This window comes from Desmodus rotundus, chromosome 7 (assembly GCF_022682495.2).
Source record: "Desmodus rotundus isolate HL8 chromosome 7, HLdesRot8A.1, whole genome shotgun sequence".
Lineage (NCBI taxonomy): Eukaryota > Metazoa > Chordata > Mammalia > Chiroptera > Phyllostomidae > Desmodus > Desmodus rotundus.
In genome coordinates this window covers 134,039,998-134,060,335 of record NC_071393.1, presented here as the reverse complement: position 1 = coordinate 134,060,335, position 20,338 = coordinate 134,039,998, and the positions used below count along the sequence as shown (strand labels likewise).

Genomic DNA, 20,338 nt, shown 5'->3' with positions numbered 1-20,338 from the left:
AAAGCGTGAGGTGGGGGACGGGACAGTGTGTGGTGGCATGGGGGGGTGGGACTGTGGTCACTAGGAAACAACACAGTGGGTGACTCTTTTCCTTTCAGTAAAAAGAGTGCGTGACTAAATCTGCCTGTGAGACGGGGGTCCCTTGGCAGGGGTGTTTCGGACAAACTGAAGTGAGAAGGGGTTGATCACAGGTAGACCAGGAAAAGCGTAGCAGTGCACACAGAAAGAGGAGGGGCCGCGGAGAGACTGTGGAAAAACTGAAAAATAAGAGACCAGACGCTCTCCAGGGGCTGACTCCATCACTGCGACGCTGTCACCAAGTGGGAGCTGTAAGCCAGCGCAGGCTGCCATGGCACAGACAGAAACCGTGGCCACTTGAGGCTCACAGCGTGACTGAGATGAGGACCCGGGGGCTCGGGGGGTCCTGCCCAAAGCCACATGGGCAGAGGAGAAAGCAGAAAGCACTGAACCGCAGGTGTTTCTGGCGTCCGTGTGGCGCCCCTCCCCTTGTGCCAGGCAGACAGGGTCACCGGTCTGTTTTCAGCATGGCTGCTGTGCTGACCAAGACCCCAGAGAAGGCCACCCTCCCAGACTGCCACTGCCCCTGCCACATCGGTGGTCGCTGTCAGATCTGCACAAACCCCTCGTGTGTTTTTCATCCACGAACCCCCTCCTGGGGACAGGTACAAGGCAGGACACCACCTCCTCTAGCCACACCTGGCACCTCGCGCCACACCCGTTCTGTCCTCTGAGCGGCAGGCCCACCCCTCTGGCCCTGGTTTCTCCTGCTGAGCTCTACCAGTGGCCGGCCAGCTCTAGTCCCTCGGCGGCCTTCTCTGAAAGCAAAAAGCAGGAGGGCTGACCCTCAGGCTGGGGCATGCTGGCAGCTGTGCAGGGCTGCGGGGTCTGGAGAGGGGCCGCCCCTTACACGGGAGGGTGCATGTCACCCAGGCGCAGAATGTGGGTCTGACCCATGGCAGCATGGGCACTGGAAGGCCCTGGGTTTGGGAACCAGGTCGAGCTAGGTGCAGACACTGGCTCTGTTGCGAACTCAGCGACCTGGGCAAGTACGTGGCGTTTGAAAGCCTTGGTTTCCTAGCCAACGCCATCAGGGAGAAGAAACCTCCACTCGCAGGACGGCTGCCAGGGTGAGGGCGATGAATTCACGCATAGTATTTGGTGTGTGAACAGAGCTCAGCGAGCGCGGCACAGCGGCGTTGGCCCTGTGGGGGAGGACGGCAGGCGCTCTGCTTTGCGCATGGAGTCCCTTTTGTAAAGGTCACGGAGACACTGACACTAACACTAGGGCTCTGCCTTATCACTGAACTCGGACTGCAGAGATACACTGCTCATTCCGAAGGTGCGCCAGAACAGGACACAGGCTCGGGACCAGGCCTGCACCCAGGCGACCCTGCAACCAACGTGGAGGGCCCCGGCTGCCAAAAATTCAACAGCGCCCTGCAGAATTACATGGGTGAGACCTCTGGGCAATGTTTAAAGCAACACAATTTAGAGGAGATCAATTAAGTGACATTTGTTTTGGGATAATTTTACATCACTATTCATTTCATGCAATAAATACACATATTCCAGATGAACTTTTATAAGAAAAATGGAATGCAACATGTACGTCTACCTCTATTATTTTGTCCCAGACTGGCCGGTGACCGACAGCGTCCCACAGAGTGGCATGTCTGTCATGCCCACAGGTCAAAAACTGCGGTTTGGAGGCATGGACGGCCAGTCCCCAGAGCTCATCAGTGTGACCCTACAAAGAAGCAAGACAAATGGACGCTCTCTGACACACTCCAACCATCACGCAGGAGCCATGAAGGGCGACGAGCCAGGCTTACTGCATGCTTTCTTGTCAGTTGTTTCCCGGCCCCCGCTTCCATTAGGAGAGCAGACTGGAACCCCCGAGGCTCAGGAAGGTTGTGTTAGTGTCAAACGCAGAGTCATCTCCTCCTTGTAACGCTGTGTTACATGCTAACGTTTCGGGACGTGGACATGTCTGGTGGGCCGGCCGGGACGCACCTGAGTAATGGCTGCGAAGTCCCCGCACAGTGTGCCCTGCAGGACGAAGTTTCTGGTCGTGCCTATCAGGATCACGTCGCCTTTCCCCTCGGCCACTGTCCGTATCGGACCAAACTGTTCTGGGATCTGCATAGAAAGGGCCAGAGTTAACATCAGAGATGGGCTCCACGGTTCAGGATACTTGTGTATGTGTCACAAGGGCAGCGCCTATCATAGTCTCTCTCTCTCACACTCACACACACACACACACACACACACACACTCACACGGAACGGCTCACTCTCAGTGCTTGTGGAGCGAATGACCAAACCTCCAAATCCTGCTTTCAAACTCTGAACATTTTATGTACCTTGAAGGAATCAGCAAGAGTTAAAGCTGTTTAAAAGAATCATAAAGAATAAAGCATTTTTTCTTGACAAGATTAAAAAGTAAGAAATACTCATGGGTAGTTACTCTTGTGATGATTTGGAAGAGCAACAGTGAGTAAAATTTGGAAAATGAAGGGCTGGCTATATTATAAGCCATAATGAGAGTTTCTAAAATTTACCATAACTTAAAATGGTGAATATTCTGGCAACTTCACTCTGTTTAGTTTTGAAATCCATTGTTCACGTTGGTAAACATGTGGAATTACCTAAATGTTAAGGAAAAAAACTTCAAAGCATGCCGGTCGAGAACAGTTCGCTGTGTGAACAAAGCGGAGGCTTGGGCGCGCTGGGGCTCGCCTCCGGACCAGTTCTAGGGAGGGAAGCGGCAGCCTCTGCTCTCTGACACTTCCCACCTCCAGCGTCTGGGACAGGAGGGAGGACAGGAGATGGCAGTCCAGGCTAGTGAAGAGGATTATGGGTATGTAAACATGGTGAGCATGTTCTACGAAACTGGATGAGGCTTTGGTGCTTTTGATGTGGTTACAGCTTACCACGGGTACACGTTCAGTCAAGTGCTGGTCAAAGCTCATTATAATGTCAACTAAAATCTCAGTGAAAGGGGAAGTGATTTCCAAGCTCAGATGCAGGCCTTCCTTTACTAAGAGCAATGAGCAACAAAACCAAGTTCTCCTACAGCCAAAGCACCGGGCCGGCTGCTCTCTGACGGAACGTGTTGTGACCATCGACTCAGCAGTTGCAAAGCCCCTACTCTGGGGTAGGGGGAAAGACCATCAGCGGTCAGGTGGACACTGACATCTGTCTGCCCATAACTTCCTGGGGCGCGGGGAGAAAATCCAGTGGGTGTGTAGAAGGAATATTGGGTGTTTTGCTTCTGGCTCCTACTGGCGTGCAGGCTGCTAACCAGGTAATAGGAGGTGACATAGATACTCAAGGACTCAGAGCAGGAGAGAAGGTGCTGGCACTCAGCCAGGTACAAAGTAGACACCCAATCAACATTAGCTGAAAGTGATAAAGTCTCCAAAGTAACACGCTGGAAAGTAAAGTGAAAAAAAGGGGAAAGACTGTAATGATAAATCAGAATGTAGATACCATTCCCTTGGAAAAGTGAGACTGGTTCTATTATAAAAACATTCTAAATGTGAAATATGTTACAAGCTCAAATTTTATATATTTACCCTTATTTTGCTGTGTATAACGTGCAGTTTTTTTGCCTAAATTTTGAAGGGAAAAATAAGGATGTGCTTTATACACGGTGTAATGATTACACACCTGGGTATAATAATGGGCCTAATGATCCCGTGTATAGTGCGCACAAAAACATGGGTGCACGTTATACACATAAAACACGGCAATTCCATTTTCGCAGTTGTACTTAAACTGCCTCCACGATTTTAATAAAGTGTTATACCACTTGCCCTGGCTGGTGCGGCTCAGTGGGCTGGGCATCATTCCGCAATCCACAAGGTCGCTGTTCTGATCCCTGGTCAGGGCACATGGCTGGGTTGTGGCCAGGTCCCCAGTTGGGGGTGTACAAGAGGCAACCGACTGATGTTTCTCTCCCTCTCTTTCTCCCTCCCTTCCCCTTTCACTGAATATAAATAAATAAAATCTTTAAAAAAATATTATACCACTCAATAAAATTTTATCTAAAAAATTTTCACAATGGTACGGTAACGATTTCAAGCCAACAAGGAAACTGATTGGGGTAACAGTTTAAGGTTCGAAACAAATTTCAATAGTGCTGCTTGCTGTCTTACCTCAGTTTTATGAAGTTTCTGGTAGTTTCCATTCCAGGAAATGAGCTTTCGGTCCTTCCCTCCTCCTGACACCAGGGTGCCGTCCCTTAACATGCAAAGTGCGAAAATGCCCCCCTCGTGGGCCCCTTGAATGGCGTAGCTTATCCGATTCGTACCTAAACACACCAAGAAAACCACCCTTAGTCCTCCAGGACGGGGCCCCCTGGGCCTGTCGCAGGTCAGTTTCATTTTAAAAGTGTTGGTCAGAACACCACGGTAGTGTAGAACCATGAGGGGTCCGATTTCCGGACATCCACAGAGCAGCAGGCAAGCCCGGCTGGGTTACTGTGCAGGGAAGGAAAACTTGCTAACGCAAAGCACGTGAGACAGGAACCCGTGGGAACCCGCGGCTCAGAGCCAGCGAGGACTTGTCTCACGAGCTGTGTTTCTGGCCAAGCGACGCGACTACCCTCCATTGCAGTCCCCCCTGCAGACCCCGCAGGCCTGTTCTGAGGGTGAAAGAAAACGATGTCGAAAGCACCCAGCACCCAGGGTAGTGGGGACCCACAGAAGACACCCTATTAGTTGGAAGTGATGTTGCCGGGTCTGTTTCAACCTTTGCCACCAACCAACCCAGACTGTAAGGTCCCTGCGGCCGGGGATGGTGCTCTTTCTCTCCTGGCATGTGGCAGGTGAGCCCGAGGCTCTCTGGGCTGAGCTCAGAGAGTGTGTTCCGAGTGAGGCCTGCTCCCTAGCGCGGCCTGCTCGCCGGCAGTGGGGCTCGAGTCAGGCTCACCCGAGTGCCCAGGGTGTGTAGCGCGCAGCCGTGCATGTATCGGTGCGCCAATGCTATGTGCACCAGGACAGAGGCTTAAATATTTCACAGCTAAGTAAGTGGTCACGGGTGACTTCATCACTGTCATTTGTTCAGACCTCTCCTGATGGAGGTACTCGTCCCATCGCAACATCTTGGGCTTAACGAGACCTTCAGAATGACAACAAATCGCCACTCTTGTAAGTCCCGTGTTCCTCTGCTCTGGTGTCGTGGTTTCAGGCCACGCACACGCACACGTGTGTATGTACCTACGCAATCTGGAGTTTAACAGCAATCCTGAGGATTATGTCACTAGACAATTCTTACCGAAGTCATGCTTGACTTCTCATACCTGCGCCAGACCAGTCTGAGTTGGGAACGATCATGTGTTACCTTTCCCCCACACCAAGATGTTGCCACTCGAGTCTCCGGTAATGGTGTCGCCGTTTTCAGAAAAAGTCACACAGAGGACAAACTTTGGCTTTTCTTGCTTCTGCAGAATGGTGTGAATATATGTACACATGTGTTTAGCCAAGACGTCCTCTTGTTTTATTAACACTGTCTAGACACGCAGTGACCCCAAGAGGGACGGCGCTACCACCCCATGTGCCTTTCACGTCTACCTGCCGTTACGTAAGTAACGCCGTGAGGGCGTCTGCTCTCACAGAGTTCCTGGTCGTGTTAGGGTACAGACAGCTCCAGCCTACGAGGGTGGTGGGGTTGGGGGCCCAAGGGGCGGGCAGTGTTGTTGCACCCACAGTGTGAGGAGCAGGGTCCTGGCACCAGAATAAAGGGTCCTCTAACTCAGTCTCTGGGTGTAGCTGCAAATGTCCCAGAGAGAAGAGGTGCTGTCCCCTGGTGCTCTCAAAGGCCCCCAAGTGGCCAGTCTAAAAAGCACAGGGTATCTTGGCCATGGTGGGGGCCCGCTCCCTGAATCTAGTAGGGGTCTGGGAATAGTCTTTGTCACTACACCCGCACATGCACCCCCACACTGGCCTAGCGAACCAAACTCTAAGACTGGGTGCCTGAAAGCTCCCTGATGACAAGTAGAGCCAGCTGACCACAAGTAACGCTGAAACATCAACTATAAGCACAATTGAACTTTACCTCGAATAACCCTTGCTTCTTAATGAGGCAGTTTCCTTCCAGCGTCCAGAAGTAGAGGTGTGATTTCCCACAGGTGACTATGATGTTGGTGTCCGTGGGGTGGAAATCCACGGCAAACACAGCTTCGTTGGAGCACTGGGCAAAACAGGGGGGCTCAGATTGCTCAGGTCTCTTAAGTGCCACAGATAAACCGTGCACTGTTAGGTGCCAGCTCTGGACCCTCCCCCACTGAATTGATCTTCTGCAAAGACTAAGCCCACGTTTGCTGTGGCCTTCACCTCTTCTTGCCTGTCTCGCCCACAGGACAGCAGCCCGAGGCTGTGACACGGGGCCCTCTCTCTGTGAGCACCTGTCACCACAGTGGGCACAGAGCAGGCCTGAAGCGGGCTTTTGCCGAAGGAGGGGCAGGGGCAGTGGGGGACCTCGCTGCAGGAGGAGCTGGCTCTCCTCTTCCCATCATGGCTGCCTGGCCCTGGCCGAACAGCAGGACCGGCTGGGGGTGTTTCATGCAGACGTCAGGCCTCCTCCCCGTGTAGTGATGGGAACCTCTGAGCGGGGCCGGGAATCTGCACCTTGGACAGCTGCACTGCTCCTGGCCCACGTGGGCTGCCATGCTCACCCTGGGATCCCTCCTGGTCTAGCTCCTGGGACTGTGCTGGTGGGTCAGTGACCAAGCCAGAGGTCCTTGGGTGACTCTCACTACCCTTCACCTCCTTATCTGAGTCCCACGCACCCTGGTCGGATGAATGAGACCTGACTGTTCCTTCTGCTTGATAATTCAGTTATATCGTCTCACACCTGGAGAATAACTTGCCTTTGACTGCCTCCCACCTCGCAACACAGCAAGGACTTACTCGTGACCAGACTACTAGAAGGCAGGGCTCTAGCGCGAAAACAGGCGTTAGGAAATGTGGCCAATTGGTGTGCAGGGTCTGCTTCCTGGTCTCGCAAGGAAGGTGACCCAATGGTGGTGCTCCCCACACCAGGAAAGGAAGGCAACCCCGTGCTAATCCCCATGTGAGGGAAGGAAGACTATGGAGGGCTAGTGGATGCCGGGACGGAACTGTGAAGTCAGTTCTATGAAACAGATCGAACCACGATTTAACAGGAGGGACACATGAGAATGCGTGCGGGAAGCTCGCTGCTCTATTGGGCAGAATGGATGAGCGGTGGGGCAGAGAGCTGCGCTCCACCCTCCCGAGCGCTCTGGGCCCCAGAGGAGCCCAGGCGGTGGTGCTGGCCTCCCTTCTACCCAGCCGGCTCCCTCCCGGCCCCTCACTGACTGGGACTGGGCTGGTACCGCATCTTGGTACCACCCATACCTCCAGTGCCTCCTCGACATACGAGTACACGGGGGTGTTTGTTCAATGAAAGGGAGAAAAAGTCAACAAATGAGTGATGGAGTGAACTACAGGGGTCGTGGCTGTAAAACGAGGACAGGAAACCCTTGCAGACATCGTGAAGACAGGAAGAAACCCTGCCAGGACTTGGGCCTGGCATCCTGGGGCGGGGCAGGGAGGGGCAGGTCAGCGATTTTGAGGTGTCACTGGAGGGCTGCCTTGGGATGGGGACCCCAGAGCCCACCGAGAAGCAGGGAAGCGGCCAGCAACCAGGGGAAAGAGAAGCCTCCAAATGGAAAAACCAGCACAGACAATGTCAGGCTGGGAGAGAGACCTTGACATCGGCCAGCCGCTCCTCCCTCTGCCAGTCCCACACAGACAGCACGTGGTCGTTGGAGTCATCCACGGCACACAGGTTGCTTCCTCCGTTCTGGAAGAAATGTGTATTCACCGGAAGATGACACTTGAGAACAGAATAGGTTAAGCGTGATGAAACACGAACACTAATTTTACTTTTAATCAGGACTGCCACATTTCAGTAAAGAGTATCTGCTGACTGCCCCTGATACCTGCTTACTTGGACAGACAGACAAGGAGAGCAGGTGAATGGGGCAGGGGTGGGGCTGATGAAGGGAGGGGAGCAGGAGGGGTCACGGGGCTGGCTCTTCCCCAGAGCGGGTCCACTGAAACCAGCCTCCACTCCCCACAGGAGCCGGTGCCTGCTGCACACGCCGCACAGGCAGCACACGCCTGGCACTAACGGGGTGACTGAAGGGTTGTAGGAGGAGTGAGAGCATTGGGGCGAGGCGCGTGCTGCTTGGACGGAAGCACAGACAGGGCCTTGGACATCAGTTTCTGAGCTGGCTGAAGACATGCTTGACAGGGTGGATCTGGGGGACAGCAGGCACATCTGGAGGAAGGCTGGGAGACCATGGGGGCCGTCCAGCTCCTGTTAGAGATAGGGAGCCAGGCCCTATGAGGACAGCAGGGACCTGCTGGGGTGCCCTAGGGAGGGGCAGGGGAAATTCAAGGCCAGAGCAGGCAAACTGCCTCACGGAACCAGAAGACAGCAGGCTGCAGAGCCTCCTGCCATCAGCACGCCTGCGTGGCTGGAGAGGTCTGGTTGGAATGGTGACCTCTGACTGAGGGGGCCAGGGAAGTCAGAAGGCTTCAGAGTCACACCTGTGCACACAGCCAGGCAGTGACCTGCATGCTGACGTTCTCCCTGTGCCCTGAGCCGGCCGCCTGCTCCCTGGGGACAGAGCACAGCACCCTCCAGGCTCGGACTTACCGATTTAGAGAAGGCAATGCAGGTGACGGCTCGGTCGAAAAACCCAGTCCCAATGACATGCAGGGTATTCAACGTCACAGAATCCCAGATGCGCACGTGGGGGGGCAATTGCTGGGGAGAGAAAACACGCCAGGGCCTCGATGGTGACGACTATACATCTTTGCTTTGAAGCTACAAGGTTACTTCACTTTTGTCAAAACAAAACGTCTCTTTCTGCATTTGTGAGTTCTATTAACATCAATGAAAGATTCCCGCTGTCCCCAGGAGGCCATGGCCCCTGGGCCATGGTAACCTCAGGAGAGGTTACCGAGTCGGAGCTTTGAACAGCCCATGCTGGACCCCGCGGCGATTGCTGTTCTACTCTTACACCTGGACACACCTGCATTTTAAAAACGAGGAAGGACGAGGAAAGCGGAGTCTCGGACAAGGGTTAGGCTGTGACGGTCACGCGGTTGCCAAGGCTTGAAAGGAGTGCCTGAGGAAGCCCCACATTTCCACTGGCTGGAAAGTTGATTGATTTCAATGCCAGAAACTGAAATACACTTTTAATCCACTAGAGGGAGGAGCACAAGGCTGGCTACCAATTTCAAAGAACTTTTAAGGTCACTTTATTAAAAAAAAAAGGTGACTCTGTTCCACTTATGTGTATTTACATAATTGTGGTCTGATGTATTGTTCCTGTTACTTCGAGTGTAGAATTTCAATGGAAAATAGCATAACGTGAATACTTAAAAGTTGATGTTACTGAAATATTTGCTGAAAAATGGTAGCACTCTTGTTTGCTGGAAAACATGCTGACAAAAATGGAAGCGTTTCATGCAATTGGCTTCAGATCACATATTGTTCAGTAAGCAGCTCTACTCAGGCGGGTACCAAAAGCGACAGGAGTTTGGACACAGCAGGGCAGTGACCACAGCCCGTCCTAAACAAGGCCCGGGAGCCAGTTTTGAACTGTGTTCTGTTTGCTGAATTCCACCAGTTCCCCTCTGATCCCCTCAAACACCAGCTAACGCCTTGCTGACGTGCCGCCAGGGGTTGGGCTAAGGCCCCCGCAGCCTCTGTGGATTGTGTGCACAGGCGGGCGCCCACATGTCACAGGCTGCACGGTGACGGTGTCCCGGGAAGAGGCCTGCAATCGCTGGAGAGGCAAGAGGCCCATACTCAAATGATTATTCACTATGATTTTAACTTTACTTATTAAATGTGTGCTTCATATTTTCATGTTTATCGTGCATGTAAATATCTTAAGAATTAATGAATTCGTAGACAAGAACAATGTTATTTAAAAACTGGCTGAAATGAAAGTGAATTCAAAGGGTTTTTAAGATCGCTGTGAAAATTTTAGTTCACAGTAAAAAATTCTAATGACGGGTTAAGAAGTATTCAGGTGCTTGACACCTAAGCAGGCGTGTTCAACAGCAAAACATTCTGTTGTGTGACCAGTGTGTGACACAAACACAAGAGATGCTGTAACTCACTTTTCCGTCCTTGGACGTGCCCGCGACCTGTCCCGTCGCTATTGTGATCTTATCCGGATGAACTGCGAGGCTAAAAAAATATCCGTAAAACAGCCGCTGTTGAAGGGTAAACTTCATCTTTTCCTTGGTCAAGTACGATCTAGTCGACAATTTAAATATAACAAAGACATAATGCCTAACTTCTTACAGACTCACAATAAATTCTCTGAGCACCCCAGCGACGCCAGTCAATTAGTGCTTATTTCATCTTCATTCCTGTATCTCTAGAGAATTTTTAACTCAAGAATAAAAGCGTATTTTTTTTTGCTTGGAAAACACCATTTCAATCTCAGGACCATTTAATTAGTCTGCAAACTTTATTAAGAAGTCATTTTGAGTATATCAAATAGCAAAGACATCCTAGAAATACGTAAATTCATTGTTCCATCCATCCACCTGTCTATCCTTCTAAGATACATAAAACCCCACCAAAAGCTATGAACGAAGTATGGGAACCACAGACCCAGCCATAAACACGAGGCAAGGCATTTCAATTTTTATTAAAAAATAAAGACCCAATTAGAAGTTGTTGGCACGAGATGTCTTAAGAAGGCTTCTAATCAGGGGTTGGTTAGAGCTGTCGGTTTAGGTGAGATGGCTGGTGGAGACCGTGTGTCAGGAAGACAGAAGCTGAAAAGGTTCTCAGAGAGCCAGGGAACCGGCCGACAGCACAGAGCGTGGAGAAGAGCTCTCCCACGGCCCCGCTTGCTCAGCTCCCTTTGCTTCTCTCTGCTTCCCCGGACTGAGCCCTCTCTGCTGACAGTGCTTCGCAGGTGTGGCGTGAGCCAGAGTCTGGGGGACTCACCACTTCACGTCGTCATTGTGGCCGGCGTAATGCCTCTGCAGCTGCTCCTCCACGTTGTACAGCACGACCACGGACGCGATGAAATACACCGTCTCGCCCGTGGGGAGCAAGTACAGGTTGTTCCGGCAGTCTCGGCCCCGGTACCCGTAGCTTCGGGTTTGTCAAAGGATAAAACTTTTTTTCCTTTGAAGAGCTGACAAAGCATCAGCTTTATTCAACAGGCGATAAAATTCAATAGGCAATACAATTCTATATATGACTATTACTCTCAGTATCACAAGTTCAAATAACCTTAAATTGTACAATAAATAGTGCCAAATACTTCTGACTCCCTAAATAGCCAGTAAAGTTGGAAATGGTCACTGATTTAATGTGAGTACATATTTTTAATAGAAAGATGTAGCTTTATTTTTAGAAAGCACGTATTATATTTTGAAAGCTGAATTTTTTAGCTTGATCAAAAATGGTAATTAATCTATTTTATTTACTAAAGGGAACTAGGTCAGACATTTGTGAAGTCACTGGGAAATGAACTCTTTTCAATTTAGCCAATTAGTCAAGGGTCTGGGAAGCAACTGTGGGTCAGTAATTTTTGTTGAGCTGTTGGGATTTGGTCCTGACTTCCTCACACCTACTCTGCCTTTAAATGAGGCCGAGCTGCTGCTCTGAAAGGCTGACAACAGCACCCCCCGACTCCAGAATTAAAGCCACCTGAAGTTGTGTTTTGACGCTAAGTTCACAAGCACGCTGGACTACTTTGCTCCGAATTTTCGCTTTCCTTTCCGCTGCCTCTTGTGCAACATTTACCTGCAGTCATCACGCTTGCTCAGATCTACTGAACGACCACAAGTCCAGTGTTCACTTTCCCTTCCCTCTTGAATCTCTGATCTCTTGAGGGCAAGCGCCTGACTCAGGAACTAGAATGAGAAGGAGCAGCAGGGCCAGCTGAGTCTGTCATCTGTCACCCCTTCATGTCATTGTCGACCCGGGAACTGAAATGGCCATTACGCTGAGGATCAATGAGAGACGCGGCCTGGTTCTAGGATCGCCACTGGGGAACTCACTGAATCTCTATGCTAGTTTGTGTCACTTGTAGCTTGTATGCAAAACCAAATACATCTGAAAATGATAAGTGACTCCTGTTCTAAATATCAAGTAGTGCGGTTATCAATCCTACTCCAAGAAAAAACTTTAAGCTGTGATAATTCTTTTTGTTAAATTTTAAAAATTATTTTATTGTTCAATTACAGTTGTCTGTATTTTCCCAAGCTTTGAAAATTATGTTTTAGAATATTTTCAAAACATTTAAGACACTGATGATTGACTATAACATACCTCAGTTTAAGTCAATTATAAGTTTACTTTTAATTGTAATCTTGGAGCTAAATCTTTTTCATTGTAAAAGTACTTGTAAAAGGGGCAAACCACAAACACACACATATATGAGTATATAAACATTTAAAAAATTAGGTCCTTCCTCCAACCGTTCCCGGCCCTTAGGATAGTTACCGGTTAAGATTTTGGTGTGTGCACTTCCAAACCTTAAAACTGTTCTGAGAGCAAGACATGTGAACTTACATGTGAAAAAAATAGCCTAGCAAAAAATACCACTTATTTGGAGCAAATACCACTGTTTTATATTTTCTAAAATATAAACAAACAGGGAGTAGGTCGAACCAGTGTGTGTTTTGGGTAATGTTCCCCAGATCTGACATAACCAATTGAACAATTATTCATTTGAGGAGGAACTAACTGAATCACTTCACTTTCATGTTCTGAAATAAATCCCAAATAGGTACAGGGGACGCTTCTGAACTGAAAAAATAAAAAATATATTTTGGGGGGAGAAATTTAGGTACAGGTGATAAATCTACAAAGTTTCCAAAGTACACGATTCCCTAATTTCAAAAACCACAGCAATTCGTAACCACAAATCGCAATCACACCGGCTTCAGTGTAAAACCGCTTCATGCAATTTGCGTTCAGGGCTTTGCATTAAACTGGCACTCAGTATTTGTCTGAGAGTGAATTAAGGATGTTTACTCTTTGTCTTAAAATCTGGACAAAATCTGGACAAATCTGGCATGGCCTGGCAGGTGGCCTTTGCAGGCTTCCTCCAGAGTAAAATAAAATAGTACAGTGAGGCAAAAGTAGACTAAGAGTGAAAAGTTAAAGTAAAATACAACGAGACAGAAAAACCCACACATGATCCAACCTTCGTCCTGGCCCCACTGTCCCACCTTCCGGGGCTTTCTCCTTGGGAACAACTTTACTTTCCGAATCTCCCGCTATGGAGGTGCCAGGTGCTCCGTTTCAAGAACGATGTCACGTGGCCGACTCAAGACTCCTGTGGCCTAGGTTTTGGGGTGGGAGGGGTGGCTTTTTATATTTTCAAAGGGGTATTATGTCTATGCAGCGTGGAGATTTCATTTAGTGGGTGGGTATTCACTGCTCTCACCCCCTCGGCGAGGCCAGGTTAGCCTGGAAGTGGGGCTTCCGTGGCTGCCAAGCCCTACCTGGTTGGGGGGGATCCACGTCCTTCCTTCCAGGCCGTTATTCTTTCTTCCTTCCAGCTTAGAAACTTTCTGCCAGCATAGTTTCACTCTCGGATATTCTCACTTGCTCACTCATAAGCCCAGCATTTTCTTGCATTCCGGCCACTGTCTCCTTTCATAGCGTAAAGCCCTGGCTTCCCCACCCGGCCCTGAAGAGCTAAGGACAGGGTGGCTACTGCTAAAAATAATCAGCACTTTCAGTTTCACAAGAATCTCAGATTCTACCCATTGTGATTAGTTTTGCTACATCTGCTTTTCAATTAAGTTTTTAACTAACTTGATTCTGTCAGAAAAATTAAAATCCAGCCGAGAAACTAGTCATGCATTTTCCCACAACTCTCCAAAAACAAAAGACCATTCAGCAGCCACACAGAAAGTTAGTCCTCTCTTTCCAGGAGGGCGATGTCTATGCGTTTGAGTGAGGACCACAGAGATCCCCCCAGCAGTGCCAAGCCACTGTTCTCTGCAATCACTAGCTCTTAGGGAGCTGCTCTGCCAGTCGCCCTGGGTGCTGACACACAGCCAATTTTGTTAATTATGTTTTTTAAGTGGGAGAGTTTGTTTTTAGAAGCTGAAGAGGACTTAAGTTTTATGAGTTTCTATAAACATGAAGCTGAAAGCCTGCACTGGCTGAGGACCTCATGGAGGCCCGGTCGGTGGATGGAGGATACACCCACTCCAGCTTGAGCCTCTTGGTGGGAAGGTCCGCCTTGGCCTCCAGGCTGTAGGAGTCCACCTGGTCTCTGGGCAGGTACATGGTGACCGGGCGTCCGCGGAGGAACATCTTCACATACCCTTCTTCTGCAAAAGGACCAGAGAGGGCGGTGAGCCGCTCGGTGCCCAGGGGACCGGCAGACGATGTGCTTTCTCTAGCCTTTTGGTGGAAAAGTGCGATCTTTAGCCTCTCTTGTCACTTCTAACAAATGTCTAATTTTACCTCACGTACTTTCAACATTCTGCTGACAAGTACATAAAATATAGAAGAAGATGTAAAAAACAGGAAAGAACTAGAAAAACCTCATGAGAGGTTTCGGTGCTTACATTTTCTCTATTGTCACAATGGGAAAAAAGGGCACCCCTCCCAAATTACAACTAATGCAAGAAATCCATTGAAACTTTTTCCTGAGTTCAATGGATATATAATTTCAATATCAAAATTCATAAGCTACCCTTCAATATTTAAATTGATTTGTCATACTGCATCTTTGGGTATCTTTTCATTGGACACCCAAAGTCAGCAGAAGTACACGCCAGGACGCATGCAAAAAGGAAAATGCTCGAAGAAACGCTGGAAATGGAAAACCAAAGAGCATAAGGCCCACTGGAGAGAAAAGTGGAGAAATAAAACTTTCTAGAGCAAATGTTTTCATAATAAAATAACTCGTGATGTTTTAGTAAATCGTGGGACGAAAGTAAAATCCACTAATATAACCAACACAGGCAACTCCGGGACTTCGGAAAAGAAACACCCGTGGAGGTTTTCTGGCTGCGTCTCCAGGACGTAACAAGACCAAAGAGAGTGCTGGTGAGCTGCTGACGAGTGTGGATTCAGAGCCCCCTGCACTCAGGTGCCTCACCGCGGATCAGAGGACTGGGCTCCCGTGGCCCGTAAGTAGCTGGGCAGTCGGGACAAGGGAGGTCCATACGTCACTCCACAGAAGAATCATCCGCAGAAGGAGAGTGGTGAGCAAACGCCATGACATCACTACAACACCGTTAGGCACCGTCATTACGAATTAGCTTTGTGAGTCTTACTCCTAAGGGTCTCAGACGATGCGGCATGCAGAACTGCCCGCACAGCCAGAGGCCATCTCAGTTCTGTTACCGTGTGCGCCCTGCAGGTCTCAAACGCATGCAAGTGACACACTCTTCACTGTGCGGGTGAGGCTGGGCTTGGGATGTAAGACGATGCGCGTGCACTCCTCACAGGGAGCCAGTCGCCGTGTTCTGGGGATCCCTCCTCCCCGGCTTCCTGGACTAGGCCACCAGAGGCCCCGGCACAGCAGCCTTGCTTATTGGTCCCCTAGGCCATCTTATGTTCCCCTGCCAAACCCATTAAGGCCAAAACTGGATTTCAGAGCCCCACCAAAATCCTGCGCTCACCTCTTGCTGGATGCCAAGGTCTAACTGCCCAGCCCAGCCACCCTACGTGGTTTCTCCTCTCTGGCCGGCCATGTTGCTTCGCCACCCTACATGTCTGTCTTGCTCTGGGCCCCTACATAAGCTCTTCTCCTGGCCTCAAACCTCCTCCCTTTCTTTATCCCTCACCCAGATCTAAGCACATCAGACGTGTGGCTCCCAGTGAAAAACCAAAAAACGCCCAGCAGACTGACAGATGTGAAGAGAGGGGCTGGCGTGACAGAGCTTTAAAGTCAACTCAGAGCGATCTCGCCCGTGCCCTTGGAAGGGAGGGGTCCCAGACTGCAGGTCAGGAACACAACGCTACATCTGCAACACACACGAAGCCCACGTGGCTGGATTTAATCAGTGTACACGCATTTAATCAAAGTACAGCTACTTGCGTATACTGTGGTCAGGTGCAGCGTACAAAGTCCTCATGAATGAGGCTTGGCTTACTCCACAGACCTAAGTGACTGGACTAGGAAAAAGCACCGGGTTTAGCCTCGGCGTGGTTTTGTACTGGTCACTCAGACATCCTACATCTGAGATCCAAACGCAGCGAGGGGAAGCCATGTCTCTCTCAGGCACGTTAGGATGAAAGCACACAGCCACCAAACGCAGAGGCGCCAGGGGACGAGGCCAGCAGTGGTGCGGGAGACCATTTCAAACAGTGGGCGTCCAGGGCTTGTCCTATAGCTCTCTTAAGGTTTACACAGATTTTTTTGAAAGTTCCTGTAATCGGCCAATCATCAATCAAGATCCAAATGACAGCTACTTATTAAAACCCAACCAAGTCAACGCTCAGTGGCTTCACTTCAATCCAAGTAGTTTGCATCACAAAAACATTTTCGTACAAGGAGAGACTCCGTCTGCCTGTATGAAAAAGTTTCTGGAGCCCGGGCCACAGCTTTGCTCAGAGAGCTATGAGGTTTCAGGAAGGCAGCCTACCTTTGCAGCGTGTCACCCGGCGCTTCCCTTGAGATTTCGGAGACAGGGACAGAAGGGCTAGATAAAGAGACGGGGAGCACTGCAGGGGGCCTGCCTGCCTGCTGCAGGGCGCTCACTAGCTCTCGGTGGGCGATGCCACCTGCCCCCTGGCGGAGAGACCTGGGCGCGGTCCAGGGGTTCCGACAAGTGAGCCTAGCTCCGCAGGCTTACGGTCAGTAATTGTCAGTAATTTCATGCCTCCTGAAAATGGAATAAACACTAAAGCTCTTGCTGAGAAACCCCAAACTCTGACTTCTGTGTTTCAATTCTGAATTAAAGGGAAAATCTGGGAAGACAAAAATTAAATGAATGGATTTAACTAATTACATACTTGTCCATTGTTTTGCATTTCAAATGAGCTTTTAAATAAGGCTGATATTCTAATAGCATCTACTTTACATGAAAAGTGTTACAAAAAGATCTATGGAAAGGTCTATGCGAACTATTAGTTTGCAGGTTAGGAAATCAAAGACAGGAAAAGGAAAAAAGCTACTTTTAGGCAAGTTGTGACTTGCTGCATCAGAAACTTTACTTTTCAGAGAAATGCAAATATTGGTGGTGGGAGCCTGTGAGTGGGACACACAGAGGAAGCAGACGTCTGTTAACTAGAACTCCCCAGCAGGGGTGTCCAACCACAGCCCACAGGCCACATGCAGCCCGGGGTGGCCGGGGACGCAGCCCAACACAAAATCGTAAATGTACTTAAAACATTATGAGATTCTTTTTGTGTGATTACGTGTCGCAGTGTATTTAATGTGTGGCCCAAGACAACTCTTCTTCCAGTGTGGCCCAGAGATGCCAGAAGGTTGGACACCCCTGCAGCCCACGGCATTGGCAGTGGCCTCTCTCCTCCTCCTTACTGACGTTGCTTGAATAGGCTTTCAGAGGGGGTCAGTAAAGGTTTAGTTTTTATGGCCGTTTTATAGGCAGTCTCTGAGCGGCGAGCCCCCCAGGGACAGGCCGACAGCCAGCCCCCGAGGGTCCCGCGTGTCAAAAGCTGGCCCCTGGAGTAGCTGCCTCTCTGTGCCTCGGGTCCCCAGGAGGTGAGTGAGGGCACGCGCACAGAGGCCACGTCGGACTTACCCGCGCTGAAGACGGGCTCCTTGGGTTTGCTGTGGAGAAAAGAGAACCAGAGTTTAAAGGGAGGCTAACCGCATGAACCTGAGACCCATGTGCAGCTGCTGGGGGGCTTCTCCCACAGGTGCCATGTGAGTGACACGTGTTAACAAGAACAGAGCCCAGTGACTGCGAAAAGGAACAGCTGGGAGTCCGCGTCCAAAACCGGGCACAGGAGGCTGTGATCCCCGCTTCACCCCCGAAACTGGGCTTTTCTTGAGCGAACGAGTGCTGGAGAAGGAAAACATTGGGTCCCTCAGGACGGGAACTGCCCTGCCTACATGTGTCAAAGGTTTGGTTTCTTCCCCACACTCTTCAGACAGATTGTTTAAAGAACTTACGTAAAACTAGCGGATTCCTGACAGAGGGTGCTTTGGAAAGGAATAGGGAAGAATGGGGAGCATCTCATTGGAGGTATGGGGACCCCACTGTGGACTTCGGCCAGGCTGAGACCACCCTCTGACCACACCAGGGAAACCAAACTCCCAAAGCCTTCAAGGTTGGGCCACAGATGGACTGAGGTCACCCCTATGGGCAAGCTTTCGACAGGGCAAGCTCCCAGCAGGAGTCCATGGGCCAGAGGGCACCGCCGTCCCATGACAGACACTGCTGGGGACGTTCCCCTGCTAGACAGGGAAAGGGCACTCAGGTGGGGCAAGAATGTGCCTGTTCGGACACAGAGCCAGTGCCTGACCCCAAGTCTGCAAGGCTCCAGCGTCCACACTGTCCTCAGGGGCCCCGGGCTTCTCATGTGGCCCCCGCTCTCAGACACAGAATAGACACCGATGAATGAAGCCACTACCGAGGGAGCCACACAGAACATGAGCCTGCAGAGGAACGCGAACCTCACAGGTTCTCTGGGTGCACGTTTTAAAAAATACACCTGAGCAGACATCATCCTAATACCACTTTTCTCCTGCATTTTTAACTTGAAATACTTTGAAAATCAGCACCAGGAAAACTACCCTCCTCCACACGGTGTGATAAACAAAGTCCCAGGTGTCCGAGTATCTTCCCGCAGCCCATGGGGCTGACGCTTCAGAGGCGCCGGCACCCGGTCGCAAGTGCTTTCCGAGGCTGCATCTGCGGCAGGCGGAGCTTCCTGAGCACTAACCCCTAACCTGGGTGGCTGCAAACAGCGCTCCAGCAGCACAGCACGGCCTGCTAGCAGAAAAGCCCCAGGCTGGCATTGGTCTACAAGGCCCTGAACACCTGCTGATCCCTTGGCACTTCCGCCCCGAGTCACTGAGCCCAGCCACCCTGTCCTGGCACCTGCCAGGAGCTCCTGTGTCGACCCTACCGCAGCTGCCCCTGCTCTTGGGGCCAGTGCCAGGGCCAGCCACAGGCCCGCCTGTGTGGGGTCTGTGGTCAGCCATTCCCCAGTGAGGCCTTCTCTGAAGCTCCACTGTACATGCTCTGCCGGCCCCGCTCCCCGAGCCTCCCAGTTCATTGCTTCTCTCCACTAGCAGGAGGTGAGCGCAGGAGGGAGGTGCTTGGCTCCGCTCGGGCGGCCTTGGTGTCCGGAACCTGGTGAGGTCTGAGTCTGGGCCGGTGGGAAGAAGGGCTGCCTCCCAGCAGAGAAGCGGCTGCCTGGTATCTGGTGTGAGGCCCTCAGTGCCCCATTTGGGCCTGAGTCCACCCTGCTGCCTCTCAGGGGCCCTGGCCAGCTCTCCAGTCCCTCCCCCGGGGGTGGCGACCACGGCCTGGGGCCTGTGCAAGGCCCAGTGTGGAGGACTTTTCTCGCTTCTCTGCTCTGCCCTCAGACGACTGCGGGCCTGTGGGCCTGGGCCTCACACAGGGCATCTTTCCGCATGTCCTGCCCCGCTGGCACCTCGGTCTGAGCTCACTGAGGTCTGTGGGAAAGGGTGTGTGTGGGGAGGTCCCCCTGTGCCCGGGGCTTCAGGAGCTCTGAGGTCCGCACTCAGCCTTTCCTGATTCTGAGCTTTCGGCCGCTCTCCTGGCCTCCCGGCCACAGGCCTCCCTCCTCCTGCAGCTCTGCCAGAGACAAAGGCCACCTCGAACGGTCTCCCTAAGTTGGGGTTGTCACTTTCTGAACTTTAGTTCATCACAGCAAACTCGGTCGGTTTAAAGCAGCTGCGATTTCGTAGACTGCCTGGCTTGTTCTCATTGTTGGGGGGAGGGGAGTGGCACGTGTATGATTTTCTAATCGGAAGCACAAGCCTTCACCCCAAATTTCCTGTATTGTTAGACTCCCAGGCAGGGCAAGGACACGTGGGCACAGGAGGAAAGCTGAAACAGGAGACCGCAAAGTACACACCACAGAGATAAAACGCCAGGGACGCCAGGCAGGGAGTGGGAAGATAGGGAGCTGTGCTTTCCACCGTGGCTCTGAGCACAGAGGGAGAAAGACACGAAGACACAAACATGGAGATGAGCCACCCGGCACCTGTCCTGGGGCACAAAACGGGCAACTGCGGCTCACGTCACCCTTGGAAAGAGAAGTCCGCAGGGAGACCCAGACGCCAACACACGGCAGACGCCAACACACGGCGGCCCGTGGGCTTC

The 20,338-nt window shown here is 51.1% G+C and overlaps 1 protein-coding gene across 4 annotated transcripts in view; it reads right to left on the bottom strand.

Annotated features, from left to right (window-relative positions):
• The window catches only part of EML1 (EMAP like 1), a 142,270-nt gene that overhangs the window by 11,789 nt on the left and 110,143 nt on the right, over positions 1–20,338 (bottom strand). For 3 of the 4 annotated variants that reach the window (XM_053928210.2, XM_024567658.3, XM_053928208.2), the window contains 12 exons: positions 17,780–17,808; positions 16,658–16,714; positions 14,260–14,389; positions 11,034–11,183; positions 10,190–10,259; positions 8,712–8,822; positions 7,755–7,850; positions 6,081–6,215; positions 5,367–5,466; positions 4,181–4,335; positions 2,035–2,160; positions 1,637–1,768 (listed from right to left, as the gene is read on the bottom strand). In XM_053928210.2, coding sequence (XP_053784185.1) covers positions 1,637–1,768; positions 2,035–2,160; positions 4,181–4,335; positions 5,367–5,466; positions 6,081–6,215; positions 7,755–7,850; positions 8,712–8,822; positions 10,190–10,259; positions 11,034–11,183; positions 14,260–14,389; positions 16,658–16,714; positions 17,780–17,808 — 1,291 coding nt within the window. The remainder of the gene's footprint in view (positions 1–1,636; positions 1,769–2,034; positions 2,161–4,180; positions 4,336–5,366; positions 5,467–6,080; positions 6,216–7,754; positions 7,851–8,711; positions 8,823–10,189; positions 10,260–11,033; positions 11,184–14,259; positions 14,390–16,657; positions 16,715–17,779; positions 17,809–20,338) is intronic. The other variant, XM_053928209.2, reaches the window with a different exon arrangement.